This window comes from Ammospiza nelsoni, chromosome 3 (assembly GCF_027579445.1).
Source record: "Ammospiza nelsoni isolate bAmmNel1 chromosome 3, bAmmNel1.pri, whole genome shotgun sequence".
NCBI classification, from domain to species: domain Eukaryota; kingdom Metazoa; phylum Chordata; class Aves; order Passeriformes; family Passerellidae; genus Ammospiza; species Ammospiza nelsoni.
Genome location: NC_080635.1, coordinates 21,969,812 through 21,988,826, shown reverse-complemented (window position 1 = coordinate 21,988,826; position 19,015 = coordinate 21,969,812). Strand labels below are relative to the sequence as shown.

Below are 19,015 nucleotides of genomic sequence, written 5' to 3'. Positions count from 1 at the left end.
TCTTTATGACTTCTTCTGTCTCAGACTTCCATGGTCCAGCATTGCAAATCTTTCAGTCTAAAGCACTTCAGTTGTTGCCTCACTGTCACAGAATATACCTGAAATAAACAACAGCAATGCACAACCTTGAGAGGTATATCCAGGTACATAACGTGATATTTTGTGAGCACTTCCATTTAGTACCATATTAAAAATGTGCACAAGTCATGCAGAGTATATCTGTACACCCAAGAGACCAGTTTTTCCAGGCAATTCCAGCTCCTTTTGCTGTAGCCTGAAGCCAGCATTAACAACAGCATTAAGTGGATCACTGGATGCTGTCCCCAGTGGTGCTGAGGTGGGCAGTGCACAGCACTCAGGGGTGGTATATCTAAATTTACAACTAGAGAAATACCCCAGGAGGGAGTGTAAAAGTACAAACACTACCTGGGTGAGTAATGAGAATACAACAGAGCAGCAAGCTGTGCATGGTTTGATGTTAGACTTCACTTTTAAAAAGTTGCAGTTGGAAGGTCTTGCAAGGATCTCATTTGGTAACGGATGAGAAAGCATTGGATTGGTTATTTGTGATATCTAATATATTATAAAACAGCAGAAAGGAATGTGGCCAGGTTCTTTCCTACTTTTTCTTCTTTTGGAGAAGAGTTCTCTACAATTCATCATGAATGGTGGTTTGGTTTCCCTGTCTGTGCCTGCTCTCAACTTGGCCCTGCCATGCAATGCAAAGTGACTGTCAGGTGACAGAATAAAAGAGTAAATGTAGTTTAGGCTGTGTGGATTTAATGAATGTGTGATGAAGTATATAAACCTGATCTTCATTTACACTAAGGATTTTTTATGTCTTGCATCCAACAATTTTTCTCTCTCCACTGAGCTTTTTGTTGATAGAAGCTGATAGAAACCTGGGAGTAATCCAGCTATACACACAAATAACAATAAGCATTAAAGAATGAAATAATTCTCTAACTGGAGCTCTTGTATCTAATTATTTCAATCTAATTCTGTTTTTCTTTAGTTTGTTGACTGTTTCCTATAGCAAGCTTGCCACTAAGCATTTAAAATGTTAGAGAAATCCTCCAAACTCAGATGCACAAAATGTAATGCTAATAACTTTGAAAAAATTCCTGCTATGTTTATGCACCTGTGAATGGTAGCAAATGGTAAAGACACCTTAGGTTATGTTCTGGTGGCACTCATGTCCTCATGCAGTGCTGTGCAGCCATGAGACACTTGTGTCTTCCTTCATGGCATCTCCTGGGGTTGTCTCTGGGAACAGGTGAGCCTGACTGAATTTGATGCTCAGCAATGTCACAAAATTGTCATTACTGTCATTTCATACACCTCATTCTTTCTAGAGGATCCCAAATATCCTATGGAGGAAATAAGGTGCATGAAAAAACAGTCAATTTGCTTTCTCCTTGCCCAGAACTCATGTTGTGCCTAGGACATAGGGATGTGGCCAATATTTTGTGTTGTGGGATGTCTTGGCAACTAGAAGCAACTGTTTGTCCCATTGCCAAAGAAAAAAGATTATTAGGAAAAAAAAGAGAAAAACTTTTTATGTAAATACCACCTAATTATATAGTACTCAGTAGTTATTTGTTCACATTGACCTTTTTAAACCAAAATGGAAAAAAAAAATTCCTTTTAATATCCAAGCAAGTTGTTTAATGCATTATAAAAAAATAGAAATAAGAAAAAATTTAGTTCTATTATTTTATATAATTAAAATGTCCCAGCAAGCTGGTGTGAATTATTATAATTATTTTAGTGAGTTAATTCTGAAAATTAATAAAGTGTTTTCAAGTAAAGGTACAATGGAACATAAGTTAATAATAGAATATCGTTAATTTCCTGTTCCTTTAGCAGAAATATCCTTCAAATATATTTATTCTGAAACCCTAACAAGTGGAAAAAATAGTCTTACACTAAAAAGCACAATCTTTTAATGTGTTCCAAGTGCTATGTGTGGTAATTCTTGTCTTTATAAAACCTTCATTTTGAAATCTGAACAAGTTTGCGGAGTGCTGCACCAAGCTGTCTCAGCAGTAATACTTTTGTGGAGTTTTAAATCCAGCCCCTTTCAGAGCATGTGGCTTCTTCTGAAAACTGAATTCCCACAAAAATGTGCTTGCATTTAAAATAAACAAACACACCAAAAGAATTAGTGAGCCACCAGGATGAGCTGAACTGACCTGGATCCCACAATCTGATCTCCCTGGGTTCTGTGCAGGCTTGTGGCTGGCATGGGGAGAGCAGCTCTCTGTGCAGGGATCCAGAGTTGTGTGCCATGCCTTTTTTCATCTCACATTTGTGTCGGCTGCACTGCCCCTTTTATTTCCATTCATCTCTTAGTTTATGAATGAAACCAAGAATGGGATTTTTAAAAAAAATCTCCCTTGAGGACAAATGCTTTTTTTTCCCCTTTATCTCTCTCGAGGGAAGCCTGACATAATTATGAATGACATGGGAGCAGTGTTTCTTTCTTCAAACTGGCATCACCAGAAAGCCATCATGGCTTCTTCTGGGATTAATTTCTTGTAAAAATATTTTACTTTAAAGTGTGCATTTGCTGCGTTTCCATTTTTATAGCTGAAGGTAGGTAACTACATTAAGTTGCACCTCCCTCAGTAACTGATTCTGTCTCTTTCACAGGCTTCTTTACAATTTGCCATGTAGCCACAAGAAAATTATATTTGCCTGAAAACAGTTTTTCCGGTATATATTTTTAATTTCAGTCAGATAAGCTCTTTGATCCCTGATTATATAGAAAACTGTTAAAATAAAGAAGTGTAAATCCTTTTTCTTCAAGTGATTATAGGGTATTTGAGTATGCTGTATAATTTTTTAAGATAGGAAAACACAGAGATGCAAAGATCTCGTTTTCAGACAAATACTACATTTACTTAGACAAGTTTAACATTTATTAACTAAATCTATTAAGCTTGAAACAAATTTTGTTAATTCTTTGAATCACAGCATTTGTAGATGTTTTCAGTCCTGTGAGGTGTAGCTTACAAGTACTCTAAGCAGGAACTTTTGAGATAATTTGAATGTATCAGTTTAAACCCTAAATATTCTTAGTCTCTCCTTTTGCAATTCCTTCTAGACTCTCCAAAAGAAAGCAGAAACTATCCCCTGTCATGATCCTAGCCTGGAAGCAGTGCTTATGCTTTGTAAAACTTACAGCCTTGAAAAGACAGATAGACCAGCATAGAAGAAATTGAGGCTGCATTCTATTTTATTTATTTATCTGAGGATCCAAAATAAGATTGCATCAGTTTTTTTAATGTGCCATCTGCATTTCAGTTATGAAGCTAATGAAAAATTGCAAATATCAGTAGCAGAGCTGCCTGTTGATGTTTTCAAAGCAATGAAAGAAGAAATGAAGGACTTCCAAAGCAGTTAAAACACGGGGCACAGGAGCTGTAGTTTGAGTTATTGTGCATGTGTCTGTCCTTGGTAACCTGTCTGCCCATCAGAGCACTTGGGCTTTATATACCCTGAGTGTCCTGGCAGTCCTAACTTGTACAGTAACATCCTGTGTCTCTTTTTCTCTTGCTGTGTCTGTGTCTCCTTTCTGCTTCACTCTGTCAGAAATAAATGTTCAAATGCACTTTGAACCCCTCCCCCTTCAGTTCTACCTGAATCTCCAGAGCAGAGAAATATTTATTAAATGAAAGATTTCTGTGAAAGACCTTTGACCACACCCTTAGCCAGACCTGTGCTTCACACAGACACCCACCTGCTGTGGCTGGGTGTGGATGTGTTGCAGCAGCCCCTGGACTGTGTGCACTCCTTGCTTAGGCTCCTGCTCTTCTCCCTCTTTTGGTTCTGTACTCAACTCCTGGAAGGAGGGATTTTGTTTTGGCCAAACTTTCTCTTACCGGGGAGCATTTTCTCCAGGGACAGGACAGCTCCCTAAGCCAAAAGGATTTTTTATAGTGGTTTTTATCCTTCATAAGCATTATTTGGGAGGAGAAAAACAAATAAATTCTAACTGCCCTTGTCACTTCTTTGTTCAAGCAGATTGGTCTCAAACTTTTATTGCTGTTTCCGGTGTTGAGACCCGTAAAGATTCCATTTCCTTCAGATGAACAGTTTTATGGACCCAGAACTTAGCTTAGCCTGATTGCATCTGAATGCCAGCTTTTGTCTTAGAAAGGGTGGCAGATATGACTCATTAGTAAGTCAGTTCTGCAGAACAGCTGTTTGCATAATTCTTCCAGTCTGTAATATCTAGGAGCAAAGAAAAACCTTCTTCTCTGAACGTGCTTGTGTAGATACATGCATATATATGTGTATGTACACACAGAGAATTTATACACATAGAAACCCATGGGGTTTGTGATGCATATTTATAATAGAAATGTTGTTCATTATGTTTCTGCATGTTTTTAGTTTAAGTAGCTGTGAAAGAGTGAAAAGAATCCTTCAGTACTTCAGTATGTGGGGTACTAGTCCCCAGTGTAGAACACACTTATATGTTATACAAACTGAAAAGAAAAACAAGAAGTCACAGAATTATAATACAAATATTATTGCAATCTCTTTCAACATCAAGGCCCAAAACCATGTGTTTTGAGGCTGAAGAGTTGTTTGTTAAGTGTTAAAAGCATCCTGGTGTGCCTTTGAACTGAGAACTAGGATTTCCATGGCTTGTAAACCAAAGCTGAAATAAAAACACAGGACTTGTGCAGTAGCTGGGCCATATGAGGTGCATCTTTACACTGTAAAGGGAGAGTGCCCTTGTCAAATGGCAGCAGAACTATAGCAGTGAAGGAAGAAATCCAGGCTGAGAAATGGTTTTCAGAAACTTTGAGGCACATCTGACTTTTTTTACACCACTTGTCAAATGGCTGCCAGGAAGCACAAGCTAACTCCTGACAAGCTGGGTAACGAAAGAAAGCACACTCTGGATCTCATCAGAAGCATAATTTGAGGTGATTCTATTTTAATCTGAAGTAGGAGAGCTGAGAGTAATGAACTGTTGTGTTACATCATTTCATATAAGTGAAGTGACTGGAAGATGGTACAAAAACATGTATTCAGAGCCTGGTGTGGAACAAGGAGATGAGCATTGGAGTGACTGGTTTGACACATACTTATTTCTGCCTGATTTCCATGTGAGACAACAGTTGACTACCAGAGGCCAGCCTTCATACTTTATAAACTCTCCCTATTTTCCCGTGTCTCTGCATCCACTTAGTGGATGTGGCTCTCTGGCCAGCAGGCTGCCTTTTCTCAGTCAATGCCATTGACTCCTTGCAGGGTCAGAGCACCAGAAGATGAAATCCCTGACCTAGAATTGTCTTCTGTTCTCAGAAAATGACTGTGCTGTTCAAAAGGCTGCTTTATCTCTTGTTTTGACAGAAGAAAAGCCACAGTATTCTATGTCTTAATCTGCAAAGTAAAGTTCAGCATGGCCTCTACAGAGAGATGCCTGCATGACCACAGGAATAACACAAAGCTGCAGAATGAATTTATTAGAAAGTGTTTCTAAATTATATAGGAAATGAAATGTTGACATTGAATTAAAATGTGATTTGTGTTCTCATGCTCCTTTTCCCCGTGTTCTGATTTCAAGCGAAAAATGTGTGGTGTGAAAATAATGTTAATGTGCTTTTGGAGCTCTGCTCATGCCTGGCCTGTCCACTCTGGGCTCAGTCATCTCTGCCTCTTTTCTCTGATACTCTGCTAAAGCTTGTTCCCAAAAGTGGCTGCAAAGCCAGCTAACTGGGATGTGTGGGTGTAGTGCAAGTGAGGACTTGGTCTCAGACACACTTCATGCCTATCCTAAGATACAGTACAGGGGAAGCCTAAGAATTCACCTAACTCAAAAATGGGAATTTTCTAAAATTTTAAAATGTGTCAAAATTTTATCTCGACTCTCTTCACTATCAAGAAAAAGGGCCTGTTTTTTTTCACCATTATAAAGATAATTAAAGAAGAAAAACACATTACTGTAAGTGTAACTTATATACTGTAATTTTAGAAAACATTGTGCATAGAGGCCTTGTTTGGGTGCCATGGGCTGGGTGACCCACCCTCTGCTCAGTCCTCACTCACCTCATATGAAACAAGTACTAGACAAAGACTCTGGAAGATTGTAAGACAAGTGAAATAGTCTGCATAGTTTATGAATTTAATCTGTCCACATTCCTGTTCTAATGCTGACCAATTCTGTAGTGTTGAAACAAGACTGATTTTTAAAACAATTTATTTTGTATATGGAAAAAATATTAGAAAAATTACCACTGAGGAGGTCAGTTAACTTTAATAATGGAAAATAATTTTTAGAAGTCAAGAAGTTCCCATGTTAAAATCACACAAAGTGTTTAAAGGCTGCAGCACATCATAACTGTACAGATTATAGAGTTTCCATGATTCTGCTTTTGGATTCAAAATGCACAGAGTTACTGTCACTAGTATTTCAGTTAGGAGAAACCAAAGGTATCAAGAAATTAGGGATGGAGGGAGAGAAGGAAGGAAGTGGCGGAAGGAAGTGGCGGAAGGAAGTGGCGGAAGGAAGGAAGGAAGTGGCGGAAGGAAGTGGCGGAAGGAAGTGGCGGAAGGAAGTGGCGGAAGGAAGTGGCGGAAGGAAGGAAGTGGCGGAAGGAAGGAAGTGGCGGAAGGAAGGAAGGAAGGAAGGAAGGAAGGAAGGAAGGAAGGAAGGAAGGAAGGAAGGAAGGAAGGAAGGAAGGAAGGAAGGAAGGAAGGAAGTGGCGGAAGGAAGGAAGTGGCGGAAGGAAGGAAGTGGCGGAAGGAAGGAAGGAAGGAAGGAAGGAAGTGGCGGAAGGAAGGAAGGAAGGAAGGAAGGAAGGAAGGAAGGAAGGAAGGAAGGAAGGAAGGAAGGAAGGAAGGAAGGAAGGAAGGAAGGAAGGAAGGAAGTGGCGGAAGGAAGGAAGGAAGAAAGGAATGAAGTGGCGAAAGGAAGGAAGGAAGTGGCGGAAGGAAGGAAGGAAGTGGCGGAAGGAAGGAAGTGGCGGAAGGAAGGAAGTGGCGGAAGGAAGGAAGGAAGTGGCGGAAGGAAGTGGCGGAAGGAAGTGGCGGAAGGAAGTGGCGGAAGGAAGTGGCGGAAGGAAGGAAGTGGCGGAAGGAAGTGGCGGAAGGAAGTGGCGGAAGGAAGTGGCGGAAGGAAGTGGCGGAAGGAAGGAAGGAAGGAAGGAAGGAAGGAAGGAAGGAAGGAAGGAAGGAAGGAAGGAAGGAAGGAAGGAAGGAAGGAAGGAAGGAAGTGGCGGAAGGAAGGAAGGAAGGAAGGAAGGAAGGAAGGAAGGAAGGAAGGAAGGAAGGAAGGAAGTGGCGGAAGGAAGGAAGTGGCGGAAGGAAGGAAGTGGCGGAAGGAAGTGGCGGAAGGAAGTGGCGGAAGGAAGTGGCGGAAGGAAGGAAGTGGCGGAAGGAAGGAAGGAAGGAAGGAAGGAAGGAAGGAAGGAAGGAAGTGGCGGAAGGAAGGAAGGAAGTGGCGGAAGGAAGGAAGGAAGTGGCGGAAGGAAGTGGCGGAAGGAAGTGGCGGAAGGAAGTGGCGGAAGGAAGTGGCGGAAGGAAGGAAGGAAGTGGCGGAAGGAAGGAAGGAAGGAAGGAAGGAAGGAAGGAAGGAAGGAAGGAAGTGGCGGAAGGAAGGAAGGAAGTGGCGGAAGGAAGGAAGGAAGTGGCGGAAGGAAGGAAGGAAGTGGCGGAAGGAAGTGGCGGAAGGAAGTGGCGGAAGGAAGTGGCGGAAGGAAGGAAGGAAGGAAGGAAGGAAGGAAGGAAGGAAGGAAGGAAGGAAGGAAGGAAGGAAGGAAGGAAGTGGCGGAAGGAAGTGGCGGAAGGAAGTGGCGGAAGGAAGTGGCGGAAGGAAGGAAGGAAGGAAGGAAGGAAGGAAGGAAGGAAGGAAGGAAGGAAGGAAGGAAGGAAGGAAGGAAGGAAGGAAGGAAGGAAGGAAGGAAGGAAGGAAGGAAGGAAGGAAGGAAGTCAAATTCATGACAAGTGAAGTTTGCAGTAGTAGTAAGACATCAGTCAACAAATAGGCTGAAGGACCATGAGTTAAGGTGGCAGACAGCTCTGACAGTGAATAACAAGCCTGTTATTTGAAGGCTAAGGCTGAGATCCTGTCCCTTAGTGAAGTCAGTGGAGCCCAGGTTTTCATTCAGTGCTAGAGAAGTGCTAATATCCAATCCCCCGGGTAGGTTTGTGTGGTGGACATGTCACAAAGATGCTGCCCTGAAATTATTGCCCTGAAATGCAAAAATGTTAGGAGTTATGCAATATATTATTTTCTTCTTAAATTTTTCTTGGGAATAGTCTTAGATGATGACCTTCTTATGATTGCTGACCAGACTAGTAAGAAGTCATCCTCTGATCCGAAGAACTGAAAATGCAGCCATCCTTCCTGAAAAAGCTGCAGGCAACATTCAAGACTTTATGAGACAGCAGTGTTGACCTCAGCAGACCAGTAACCTTGCCCACCTCTTGCCCCTGTTAGTCAGGAACATTCTCACAGATGACTCTGAAGGAATGAAATGCAGCAGCTTTGTTGGTATCTAGTCTAGCTTCTCCAAGCATGGTCACAGCCCAGAAGAAAGCATAACGTGTGTTTGGAAACAACAGCCCAGGGATGATGAAGGCATCATCTGGCCCTTTATGACTAAAACTATGCTGAAAACAATCGACAAATTTACAAATGTGAATCAGTAAATGTACAAAGAAAATCAATGAGAAATACTGGCAGTTAAAAAAAACCTCTTTAAAAAACTTATATATATAATTTTATTCTTAAATTATATGTGATGTACAACAGGTTTGTTTAAATAGGTGAATATATTATTTAATAAAAAAGAGTGTTCAGTTTGGAAAGAAAGAGGAAGCTGAGTGGTCTGTAAGATCATTAATTTCTTGAAGGAGACAGATCAGAAATTGCTATTCAAGTGTTCCTCATAACATAAGAACTTTAAAAATTATTTTGAAGTACATACAAACTCTCAAAAGGGAAATATGCTTTAAATGATCCACAAGTAATTTGAAGATCTTACTGCCACAGAACGACTTGGCTCCGAAAAATCAAATGAGCTCCAAAAGTAATTAGATAAATAAATGGCAAAGCAATTCACCCAAGCCAATCTGAACACCACGATGCAGATGCAGCCTCCTACTCAGAAAGTCCCTAAAAGTGTGCATAGTCAGAACTTAGGAGGCTGTGTGAAAAGGAAGCATCTCTGAAAGCAGCCCTGATTATTTTTCTGATTAGCAGTTGGATAAAATCAGAGACATAATAATAGTGGCTAATTGTCTTTTGAAGGCATCTGTTGTGCCTTGGGCACTTTTGGGTTAAACTGTATTTTTTTTTTTCCAGGAAAAATGTAGGTGTGGTAGATGAAGTCAGGAAATGCATAGCTGTAGTGGGTTGTTGAGCAGTTTAGATTGGAACACCTTTCATATAAAAGGCCTTGAGGTACATATGGCTTCAAAAATGTGCAGTGATGGTAAAAGCCCTGAATTTTACAAATCCATTTTACATCTGGATTTGTATAAAACTTGGTCTTGCTGGACTGTCTGAACAGGTGCATTGCTCGGGGAGCACCTTCATCCAGTACAAGAAACGGTAATGAAACAAGAATGGTTCCAAAATTGACATTGATCCAGTGCTATATGATAGAATGTTCTCACTGGAGAGTGCTCCCATGTGCAGGTACCAGGATTTGTGATGGCAGCTCTTAGTGCCCTGAAATGTAGCAGCACTCAGTGAGCCCTGTGCAGCACAGCACACTGATTCACCCTTCCTTGTAAATCAAAGGAATAGCTGTGTTGTGTAAATTATAAAATCAATTCAGCTGAGGGTTTTCACATGCCTCTTAGTCTGGTGTGTCCCTTCCCACATGGATGGAAACACCTGTCAGTGTCAATGCTGCTGCATTTGCTCCTGCCAAGCTGGACATCATGCACTAATGTGGAAGATTTATCCTTCCAACACAAAGGAGAATTAAACTCTCACCCCCCTCACTTTCCCCATGCTTACTCCTTCCTCAGTAGGATTGAAAATTCCACTTCTTTGATGTCTGTCTCTCTGTTATTTAAAAAAGAAAAGTTAAAAAAAAGAAGTTAAAAGTTTGTGTAAGGTACCCCAGCTGGTTTTCTGTTGACAGCCCTGGATGGTGGAAATGGTTTAGGTTTGGCAGGAGGATCCCTGTGGCTGCAGAGGTGCAGCAGTGGGATCAGAATGGTTCCTTTTGTGCATCTGAGCTTTGAAAGGGGCAAACTGGAAATGTTGGATTTAAGCTGGATTTCATGTTGGATTTAAGTCCCATAATAAAAAATAGATATCCTAGTTAATCCCACATTGTTACTTCATCATCTCTGTCCAGATCAAGTGACTTCTGTGGACAGTTGAGTAACGGAAGGGTTTTAATTTCCAAATAATCAATGTATTTTGGAACTGAAAAAATTCTTACTACTGTACAACACTGTTCCTCTGCAACAGACTGCCTGAAGGGAAGATGGCTCTGGTCTTTCCTGTCACTGAATATATTTATGTACCTAATTATTGTTGTACGTCTTGCCAAGCAGGAACTACTAGTCAGTTGAAATGCTCATTTTCACTTTGTGATATTGCTTCCTCTGTTTTTCTTTGGTTAGACACCAATTATCACAAGTATCATAATTAGAAATAAATCCTGTTTTAAAGTTTGAGAATTAAATGAAAACTTATACTTTTAAAAATATTTATCACAATTTTAAAAATACTTTTTCTTTAACTCAAATACCAGTGTATATCTGCAATTGTGATATAACAAAACAGGAATACATTTTGTAATAAGAATTCACAGTAGTTGAAACTGCTGAAAGAAGAAAAGGCCAATTTCTTGAGACTATGGATGTCACTAGTGGCAAGCTCGTTGATTTTATTAGTTAGGACTGAATTTTTCAAGAACATTTCTGAAATATATAGTTGCATAGAGATACATGTTTGATATTTGACTGAATTTTTGCTGCTATAGTGAAAGTTGTATAATTGTATGTGTGATTGCTTTAATTATTGAAATGTCTGTTTTATAAGAGTGTTTCATTCTTTGGAATTAATTTGATACAGAACAATGCATGGGCATTTTTTTCTTGGTGTTTAAAATGACTGTTTTTAAGAAGTCCATTTGCTTGCCTAACACAGCACAGGAACATTGTGGGAATCTCATTATAAATTTTGTCTAATGCATGTTTTCTTCACCAAATAGTTACAGCAGTAAAAATAATTGTGTTTGTCTTCTAACTAAGATAGAAATATCACAGATTTTTCATTCTCCCCAATGGTCTGGACTTTACAGCTGTTCTGAATTGCCTGGGGTGGTTGCTGAAGAATGAATTGTAGCCTGATGGAGTGAAAAAGCTCGAGTAAAGCAACACAGATCCTTTTCTGGTTTAGTGCGTGCATCAAATAAATTATTTAATCAATTTATTGTTTAATATATATATATATGAATACAATTGTTTCATGAATATTGACAAAATCTTTTTAAACTTGCAGCAAGTAGTGGCAGCAATAAATGCAGGAATCATACCTTTAGGAAACACATCTGCTCAGAACAGTCACTGGGACTTGGGAAGTTCCTTCTTCTTTGCTGGCACTGTTATTACCACCATAGGTAGGACACAGCTTATTATCTTTTTATATTCAATGAGCTGAAACTCTTGATTTCCAGTGTGTGCATATATCTGTTAATGGTAAATCTTCCAAATCTTCTGTCTTAAGTAGAGAGTTATTTTCTAGCTGCAGGGCCAGAAATAATAGCTGTCTGTAAAGGAGCCCTAGCTGAGTGATTTTTCTGTAGGAAAAAAATGTTGCTGTACATTTCTCTCAAGTAACTGGAAGAGGTTGTGGAAATATTTTCTGGGGAAAATTTGGTCAACTGTACAGTCACAAGTGTTAAATAGGGCATGATTTAAAGCACATGTGCATTAAACCATGACTGAGATGTATGGAATTAAAAGCCTGTATTCTCCCATTTGATGTTTTTACTTTATGTAAATTCTGAAAGAGTCACTGTCTCTCTGAGCAGGTGTAAAAAGAAACAGTGTTTGGTATTTAAGTTTCTTCCCTTTGACTATTGTACACATGGTATGGAGTTAAAAAAATTAATGTAGCTCATAGCTCACAAAAGGGTATTCACAAAGAGATGGAAATTTGGAGATGAAATCATGAGAAAAAAATCGAGAGTAATATATAAGGAATTGTAGCATCTTCACAATAATTATCATTACATAATATTTATATGCATATTGTGGTGGAAGAGGATGTTCTTTTCAAGTGTTGTCTGCACCTTTTTTCTTTCTTTATGTAGAAGTGCATAAATACCATATTTTTTGTGTGTTTGAGTATAAACATGTCTATATTTATTTGTATTAATATTGTGCCTATGTGATATTTTTCCACATCTAGAGTAACTGAAACACAGGTTTAGTGAAACCAGAGAAATTCTTACCTCCTTGATTTGCAGCAAACTTGCTGATTTTATAGTAGCACCTCCTCATGCTGATAAAAACCCTCAAGTATTGAAAAATCTAATTAAATTAAAGATTATAACCAAAAAGAGCAAGAACTTTGAAAGGACAGGTTTGTGATCAGTCTTATGTTATCCTCTTTGGGCAGAACTAAACTTTATGTTGTGAGCATCCCTGGTCCTATAGAAAATGCAGAATAGTTGTTTCACTTACTAACAAGGATAAAAGTTAACATATGAAACGTGTTCAAGGAATTAAAAAGTTCAAAAATTATTTTAAAGCAGTGGGACATTTTGTCTCACCATCTTTTTTTCTAAGTAAAACTAAGGATTTTATAAATCAAAACGTTTTCTGATTTAATTTACTGACCTGATTCTACCAAGCCATGTGTAAGTCCAATTTGGAAGAGAGCAGAGATCTGCAAAGGCATCCAGGCCTGTGATCCACTATTCCCAAGAGGAAAGATATCCCAATAGGAAATACATTTGAAAATTAATATTTCAGGTAGTTTCTGCAGACCAGAGTTGACAGAAGCAGGTCAAACTGGGCAACAGTAAATATTTGTTTCAAGTTTTGTGATAGCAGCCTGAGAAAAAAAAAAATGGGGAGAAAAAAGTCTCCCATAAAATATTTTGGCTTTGGAGTGTCTGGGTTTCTTTCATCATGGACCCTTTCTGGTGGGAAGCTCCCAGCCAATGGTACTTTTGAGCTTTTCTCAGGATCCATGGGAAGCAGGATTATATGGAAGCTGCAGTGTATTGGTGTTGTCTTTATGCTGTGACCCACCTCACCCCTGGCTCCCAGGGCTCGTGGTGTGACACGAGGTGGTGCTGGGGTGGAAAGCACTTGGAAAAGTGAATTACCTGGGAAAAGGGTGGTGAGTAGAACAGCTGGGTGTGCTTTCCCTTAATCTTTGGATTATTTTGTGCCAGCAAGTGATTTTGCGTTCAGAACAGTACCTTTGAGTATATGAGTAACTTTTTGAAAATGAAGGCATTCCTTCCAGCTAGAAGGCATATGGTAATAATAACTTGATTTCTCAAGAGAATCAAAATGTGGTTTATGAGCATCTCCAGAGAGCTGCCATAGGTTTCAGACAAACACTACAGATATTCTCTGTGGACAAAGACAGGTCTATGTGGATTCATAGAATAACTTTACAGAAATAATTTGTGAGACATTTGATAAATATGAATAAAATTTGTAAATATTACATCCTTTAGTCCGTATACCTTAAGAAGTACTTGCAGATGAGAAAAAGGATTACTAGCATTTAGAGACAATGATGGCTTTCCAGCAGGTTCTGTTGCAGCAGATTTTGTAGCTTTCCACACCACGTATTACTATTAATTTTACCATATCACTTAGCCCACACTCTTCCTGGTGATATGTAAGAATCTAAGACATTTAAATGGAACCAGTAGTCTATGAATAGAATTTCTCAAACCTTCCTTTAATGAAAGCAAAGCCTTTCCTTACTGGCAGTAGCACTTGCATCCCACAAATATTTGGTTTCTGGGGAGAGGATAATAAATAAAGCCTTTAGCATCTGCCTAAGCAATAAATAACTGCTTTGCAGTTACTGTTCTTGTTGTATCCCTGTAGTGAGCACTGATGTGAAAAATATTGGCTATCTGTGGCTGCTGGAGCAGACTAGAACCATCTTCTGGATCTGCTGTAGGTTTCTGAAAGGTTCCATTATGTCTCTAGAGTTCCAAAGCCAGCTCACACAAACAGAGGCAACACTTCAGAAAACGTGGCTTAGTATTTATGTAGCATTTTTTGAAATCTGTTATAATCCTTCATGCAACTCAGTAAATGTTACAGTGCCTAATACAAAATTAGCAAAATGAGGTTGAATAGAATATGATGTGATACTGCTACTAGATCTTTTCCAAAAAGTGGATTTAGTTGACAGTCTTAATCAAACAGTTTCACAAGGCTTTCTTTAGAACAGGTCCTTGGTTTTAGCTTTGCATTTACTACTGTGATGCATCACAGAACTTGTTTCAGGAAGCGTTATAGCTTTGGCTGGCTTAGTTGGATGGTTTTGCTTGTGAATATGTTTCCAGAACAAATATACCTCATCTCAACAAAGAGATGTGAAATTGCATGATTATTAGTCTGTGCATATGGAATGGTTTCAGACAGTCTCTTAGAGGGAAAAGGGTAACAGAGGTAAATAGGAATATGAAATTATCTATGAAGAATATTGTTGCATTGTTCCCTGGGATACTGTGCATGCTGCAAAGTACAAAAGAACCTCTTTTTGTCTACCTGAAAATGTCATTATCCAGTCAGTCCTTCTCCAAGACCACATGACCAAAGAAAAGAAAAAAGAGGGTTGAGGAGAAAAGCAAGAAAAATGGTAACTTAATCATAAAGCTGGAGATATCGCTGAGGAGGAAGGGAAAATAACCTGTATGCCCTTTTTTTTTTCCTTGCCTGTCTTTTTGTTCTGAGTTCATTGCTGGTAGTGTGCATGGTTTGTAACCTCTGGTTCATTTCCTTCAATAGGTAACTGAACTCAGAAATGGGCATACAGACACAACCTGTACACACCCCAATTTTCCCCAGATTTATGTTTTAGGGGTGAGGAAAGTTTTATATTGCAGCAGAGTAAAAAAACCAGACCCATCATTTTGAAGCTTGAGACTGTTTTTTCATTTTACTGTGTCCAGTAAGATGAAAAAACTAAGAAGACTTGTCAAGGCCTTGAGCTCAGCAAGTTGTTTTCCCAAATGTCTGGTGTCTCAGCACGTAAAAAATGCAGTGTCCTCTGTAATACAAGAAACTGCATTGTGAGAACCTCTGCTAGCCTGCTATGGATCTTCATCTAAAAGAGCTGCATTATTTCCACTCTTATTCCAGACAGCCTTATTCCAGTCATGATTTTTTCAAGCACTGCAAGGTAGGCATATGGGAAGAGTGTTCATTCAGGCTCCTGGAAGCTGGAGTGCCTTGGATGGCAGCTGAGAGCACGGTGGCAGTGCCAGCAGCCTCGCTGGTAGCTGTGGTTTGCCGGAGCGCATCCTTCCAAACAGAGCTCCTTCAGTACCTGAGCACTAGAGGATGCATCACAGCCCCATGGATGGCCAAATCCAACTGTTGCCAAAAACTGCCTCCAACAAATCCAAAAAGGAAGAGCACATCATTTCTTCTTGTCCTTTTCAAATGTCCCGGCAACTTTCGTTGCCACCAGCCCTTGACTTTTGAACCCAACATCTCGTGTTCCCTGGAAACTGAACCTCTTGAGAAGTTTACTTATGACTAATGTCTTTAATTTAGGGTCATGAAGTTAGCTATGGGAATATGGGCTTTTGGGGTCCAAAAGTGTAAGAACCATTATTAAAGTGTGCGAAAGAATATGAATACAAAAAAAAAAAAAAACCAACAACAAAAACCTAAAAAAAACCAATACCAGAAAAAACCCTAAAAAACCCCACCAAACCAAAAAACAAACAAACCAAAACAAACCACAAAAAGAAATAGAAAAAGAAAATAAATTTGTAAATATTTACATTTTAGGGAACTGATGTGAATAGCAAGTAGCTAAGATACTGAAAAATTGATTTATGTTTTTGACTAGAAATTTCAACCTGATTTGTCATTTTTAAAGCTGCAATTAGTTATGTAGCTGCAAATGCAATTTCACTTTAAGGAACCAATCCTTCTGTCATTTTCCCACTGGCTGGACAAAAGATTTGCTTGTGAAGGCAGGGTATTTTAGAAAGTCTTATTACATTGCTTTTTGATTTGAAACAATAATAAAATCCTGCTGCTAAAACTGTCCCTTCTGGCACCATTCCACTGCATTTTTGAAATACAAGGTAACAGAATAATGTGCTGACAACTAAAATATACAAAACACTTTCGACGTTACAAAAAGACAAATATTTTTTATAAGGAGATGTGTTACCTATTATGTCAGATAATCATAAAGCTAAAAATGTGCAAATGACATTGAAAAATTTCTTCTCCTAGTTCAGAAAAGTAAGAAACATTACATGCTTATCTTAGAACATTTACTTTTTTTATTTGTTTGTGCCACCAAAGAAGAAACAAGGATTTTGAGGATGAGCATAAAAGCTTCATTTTACAAGATTGCAGCTTATCAGAGTGTAAACACTGGGATTTCTGTTAATGTAATTGTAAGAGAAGAGAGAAGAAGCAAGCAAAAGAAAGTGAAGTGCTAATGCTGAGGTAATTGAGGAGGGGATTGGAGAAAAACTCCTGAAATTAAAAAAATATAAATACATTTGCCTGAAAAATATTCCTATATGTGATTTTTCTCCATCATGTCAGTAATTAAATCTGCATTTGTGTCCATTACTTAAATGAGCTTAACTCTTGATGGACATTTGAGTATAGGGCTTCCAAGGACCTGTTTCTTTCAGGGCTCCTCTACTAGAAATAATCTTCATCAAGGCCAGATGGAGTATCTCAGCCTCTACTGATAGCCTGGCTGCACAGGTCCAGGCTTCACAGAGCTTCTTCAGGAGTTTGTGTGTGGCAAGGCTGGGTATAAGACCAACTGCAGAGCAATGCAGGAAAAAAAAGTGGTTAAAATTTATGGTCTGTGAAAATGTGGTAGTAAGAGACATGCTACAGAGGTCACTGGGGAATGCTCCTTCCCTCTCTTGCTCTGCAGAGGACTCCCCTGAAAACTCCTGCTGCTCTCCTGAGAGCCACGTTGACTCTCAAAGTCTGTTAAACATGTGTATCTCATCTGATAAGATGTCAACAGAAAGAATTTTTAGGTTTAGAAAAAATCCCCCTGAGATCTCTTCAGAACTCATTCTTTCCTCCAGGTTAGTGTTGTGCTTACCTTCCTGTCCCTGTGCTGCTGTCCTTAATAGTTGTTGGAACTAAATTAGGGCTTTAGTCTCTCTTTGCTCCATTCTAATTTATTTCCTTTGCTTCTTTTGTTGCACTTTTGAAGAAGTGTCTGAATTTGACCCAGTTACTGGCTGTTGACAAATAGTGCTTCAATTGTGCTCTGGAGAGACCTGTTAGGGTTTGGCAACACAATCCTCCAAATATTTCATCTGAACTGAGCATACTCTCTCCCAGGGCAGTAGTGACTAAACAAGATTTCCTCTGTAATTATTTCTCCCAGGAAGAGTGAGTTGAAAGTGTATTACCACTATGCCCTCAATTTTCTCCTGCATTTGCTCAGGCAGTGGGAAAGAGAGCTTATCTGACTTGAATGCCAAAGAAATAATATGTGGGCTGGACAAGATACAGGAGCAATAATTAGGATAAGACTGCTGAGAGCTAGGGAACCTGGGACAGTGGTGGAGAAAGGACGATGTTGAAGAGCTGAAAGGAAATTATATTAGATGAAGAGCTCAGTTAGAGACATTGAGGGCTTGTATATCCCTCAATATCCCTTGTATATCCCTATATCTATTTGTATATAGAAAAATTGAATTAAATTGAATGAGCAAATCACAGAAAGCAAATTGAGCCTCACTGACCAAAATAACTGGGATTAAGAAAATACTGAAAATTGCCAAGGGTAGCTCTGAAATTGAAAAAGTGCAAGTTTATGGAATGACACACAGCTTTAATTATACAGAGAAGTGACTTTTTTTCCCCCCTACCAGCCCTGGTTTGATGCACAGGAATCTGATGTGCAGGCATATGGCAAATGGCAAGCACTTGCATGTCCTGTGGGCCATATTCAGGGGCTGATGTTTCTGGTGATATTGTTACTTTAAGTTATCAGCTATATTAGAACAGGTGAGGGTGATGTAGCCTCTTAGTTGTGAATGTTCAAGGGAGGTTTTTTTATCTGTTAAGTAATGAATTCTGGACAAGAAATTTGGCAATGGATGATATGAAGGGATGCTGTCTTTAGGGAAGGTGGTGGCATCAGTGACATTTCATATATTTGTTGACCTGATCTTTCTCTTCACAAATTTTTTTTCTTTCAGAATTTAGATTCAGAGCTAACTACTTTCTTTGCTTGTAACACTGAGTTTCTGACTACATTTGTGTTCTGGAATATTTTTTCTGACCACCTGGAATGTTCTTCTACACTGATGTGACTTCATTAAAATAAGTTTTTCATAAAAAAAGCCTTTTAAATGTCTTTGATAAGCTTCCTGCTAGGCAGCACTGACAGTTTTGTTTTGGTGTGGTGTCTATTTATTGCTGGATCTTGCCAAGCAAGAAGGCAAACATACCATTTTTGCAGTTTGATGTACTTGCACTTTTTGAGCTTTTATCTTTTTTTTTTTTTTTTCCCTCAAAACCTGAAAATAGTTGTGTTAAAATAAATTGCCAGGTTTGCAGCTTTCCATCACTCCATAGCCTTTGGTAATTTCCTAAACAACAGGCTATGCTTAAAGCAGTGCTGCTTAGAACTTCAAGTCATGTTGTGGAGTGAAAATGTCAATTTGTCAGTTGTGACAGTCCCCAATTCACACTGCAAATGAGCAGTGAAGTTTTCACAGCTTTCTCTGTTAATTCCAGTGTGCTAATGAAATTGAATTTTGTTTTCTTTATTCAGATTTCTCATCACTGGCTGATTAGAAAATGGTTT

At 39.0% G+C, this 19,015-nt stretch overlaps 1 protein-coding gene across 3 annotated transcripts in view; it reads left to right on the top strand.

Moving 5' to 3' along the window:
• KCNK2 (potassium two pore domain channel subfamily K member 2) overlaps positions 1–19,015 on the top strand; it is a 113,557-nt gene that overhangs the window by 41,043 nt on the left and 53,499 nt on the right. For all 3 annotated transcript variants that reach the window (XM_059469550.1, XM_059469551.1, XM_059469552.1), the window contains one exon: positions 11,492–11,609. In XM_059469550.1, the coding sequence (XP_059325533.1) occupies positions 11,492–11,609 (118 nt within the window). The remainder of the gene's footprint in view (positions 1–11,491; positions 11,610–19,015) is intronic.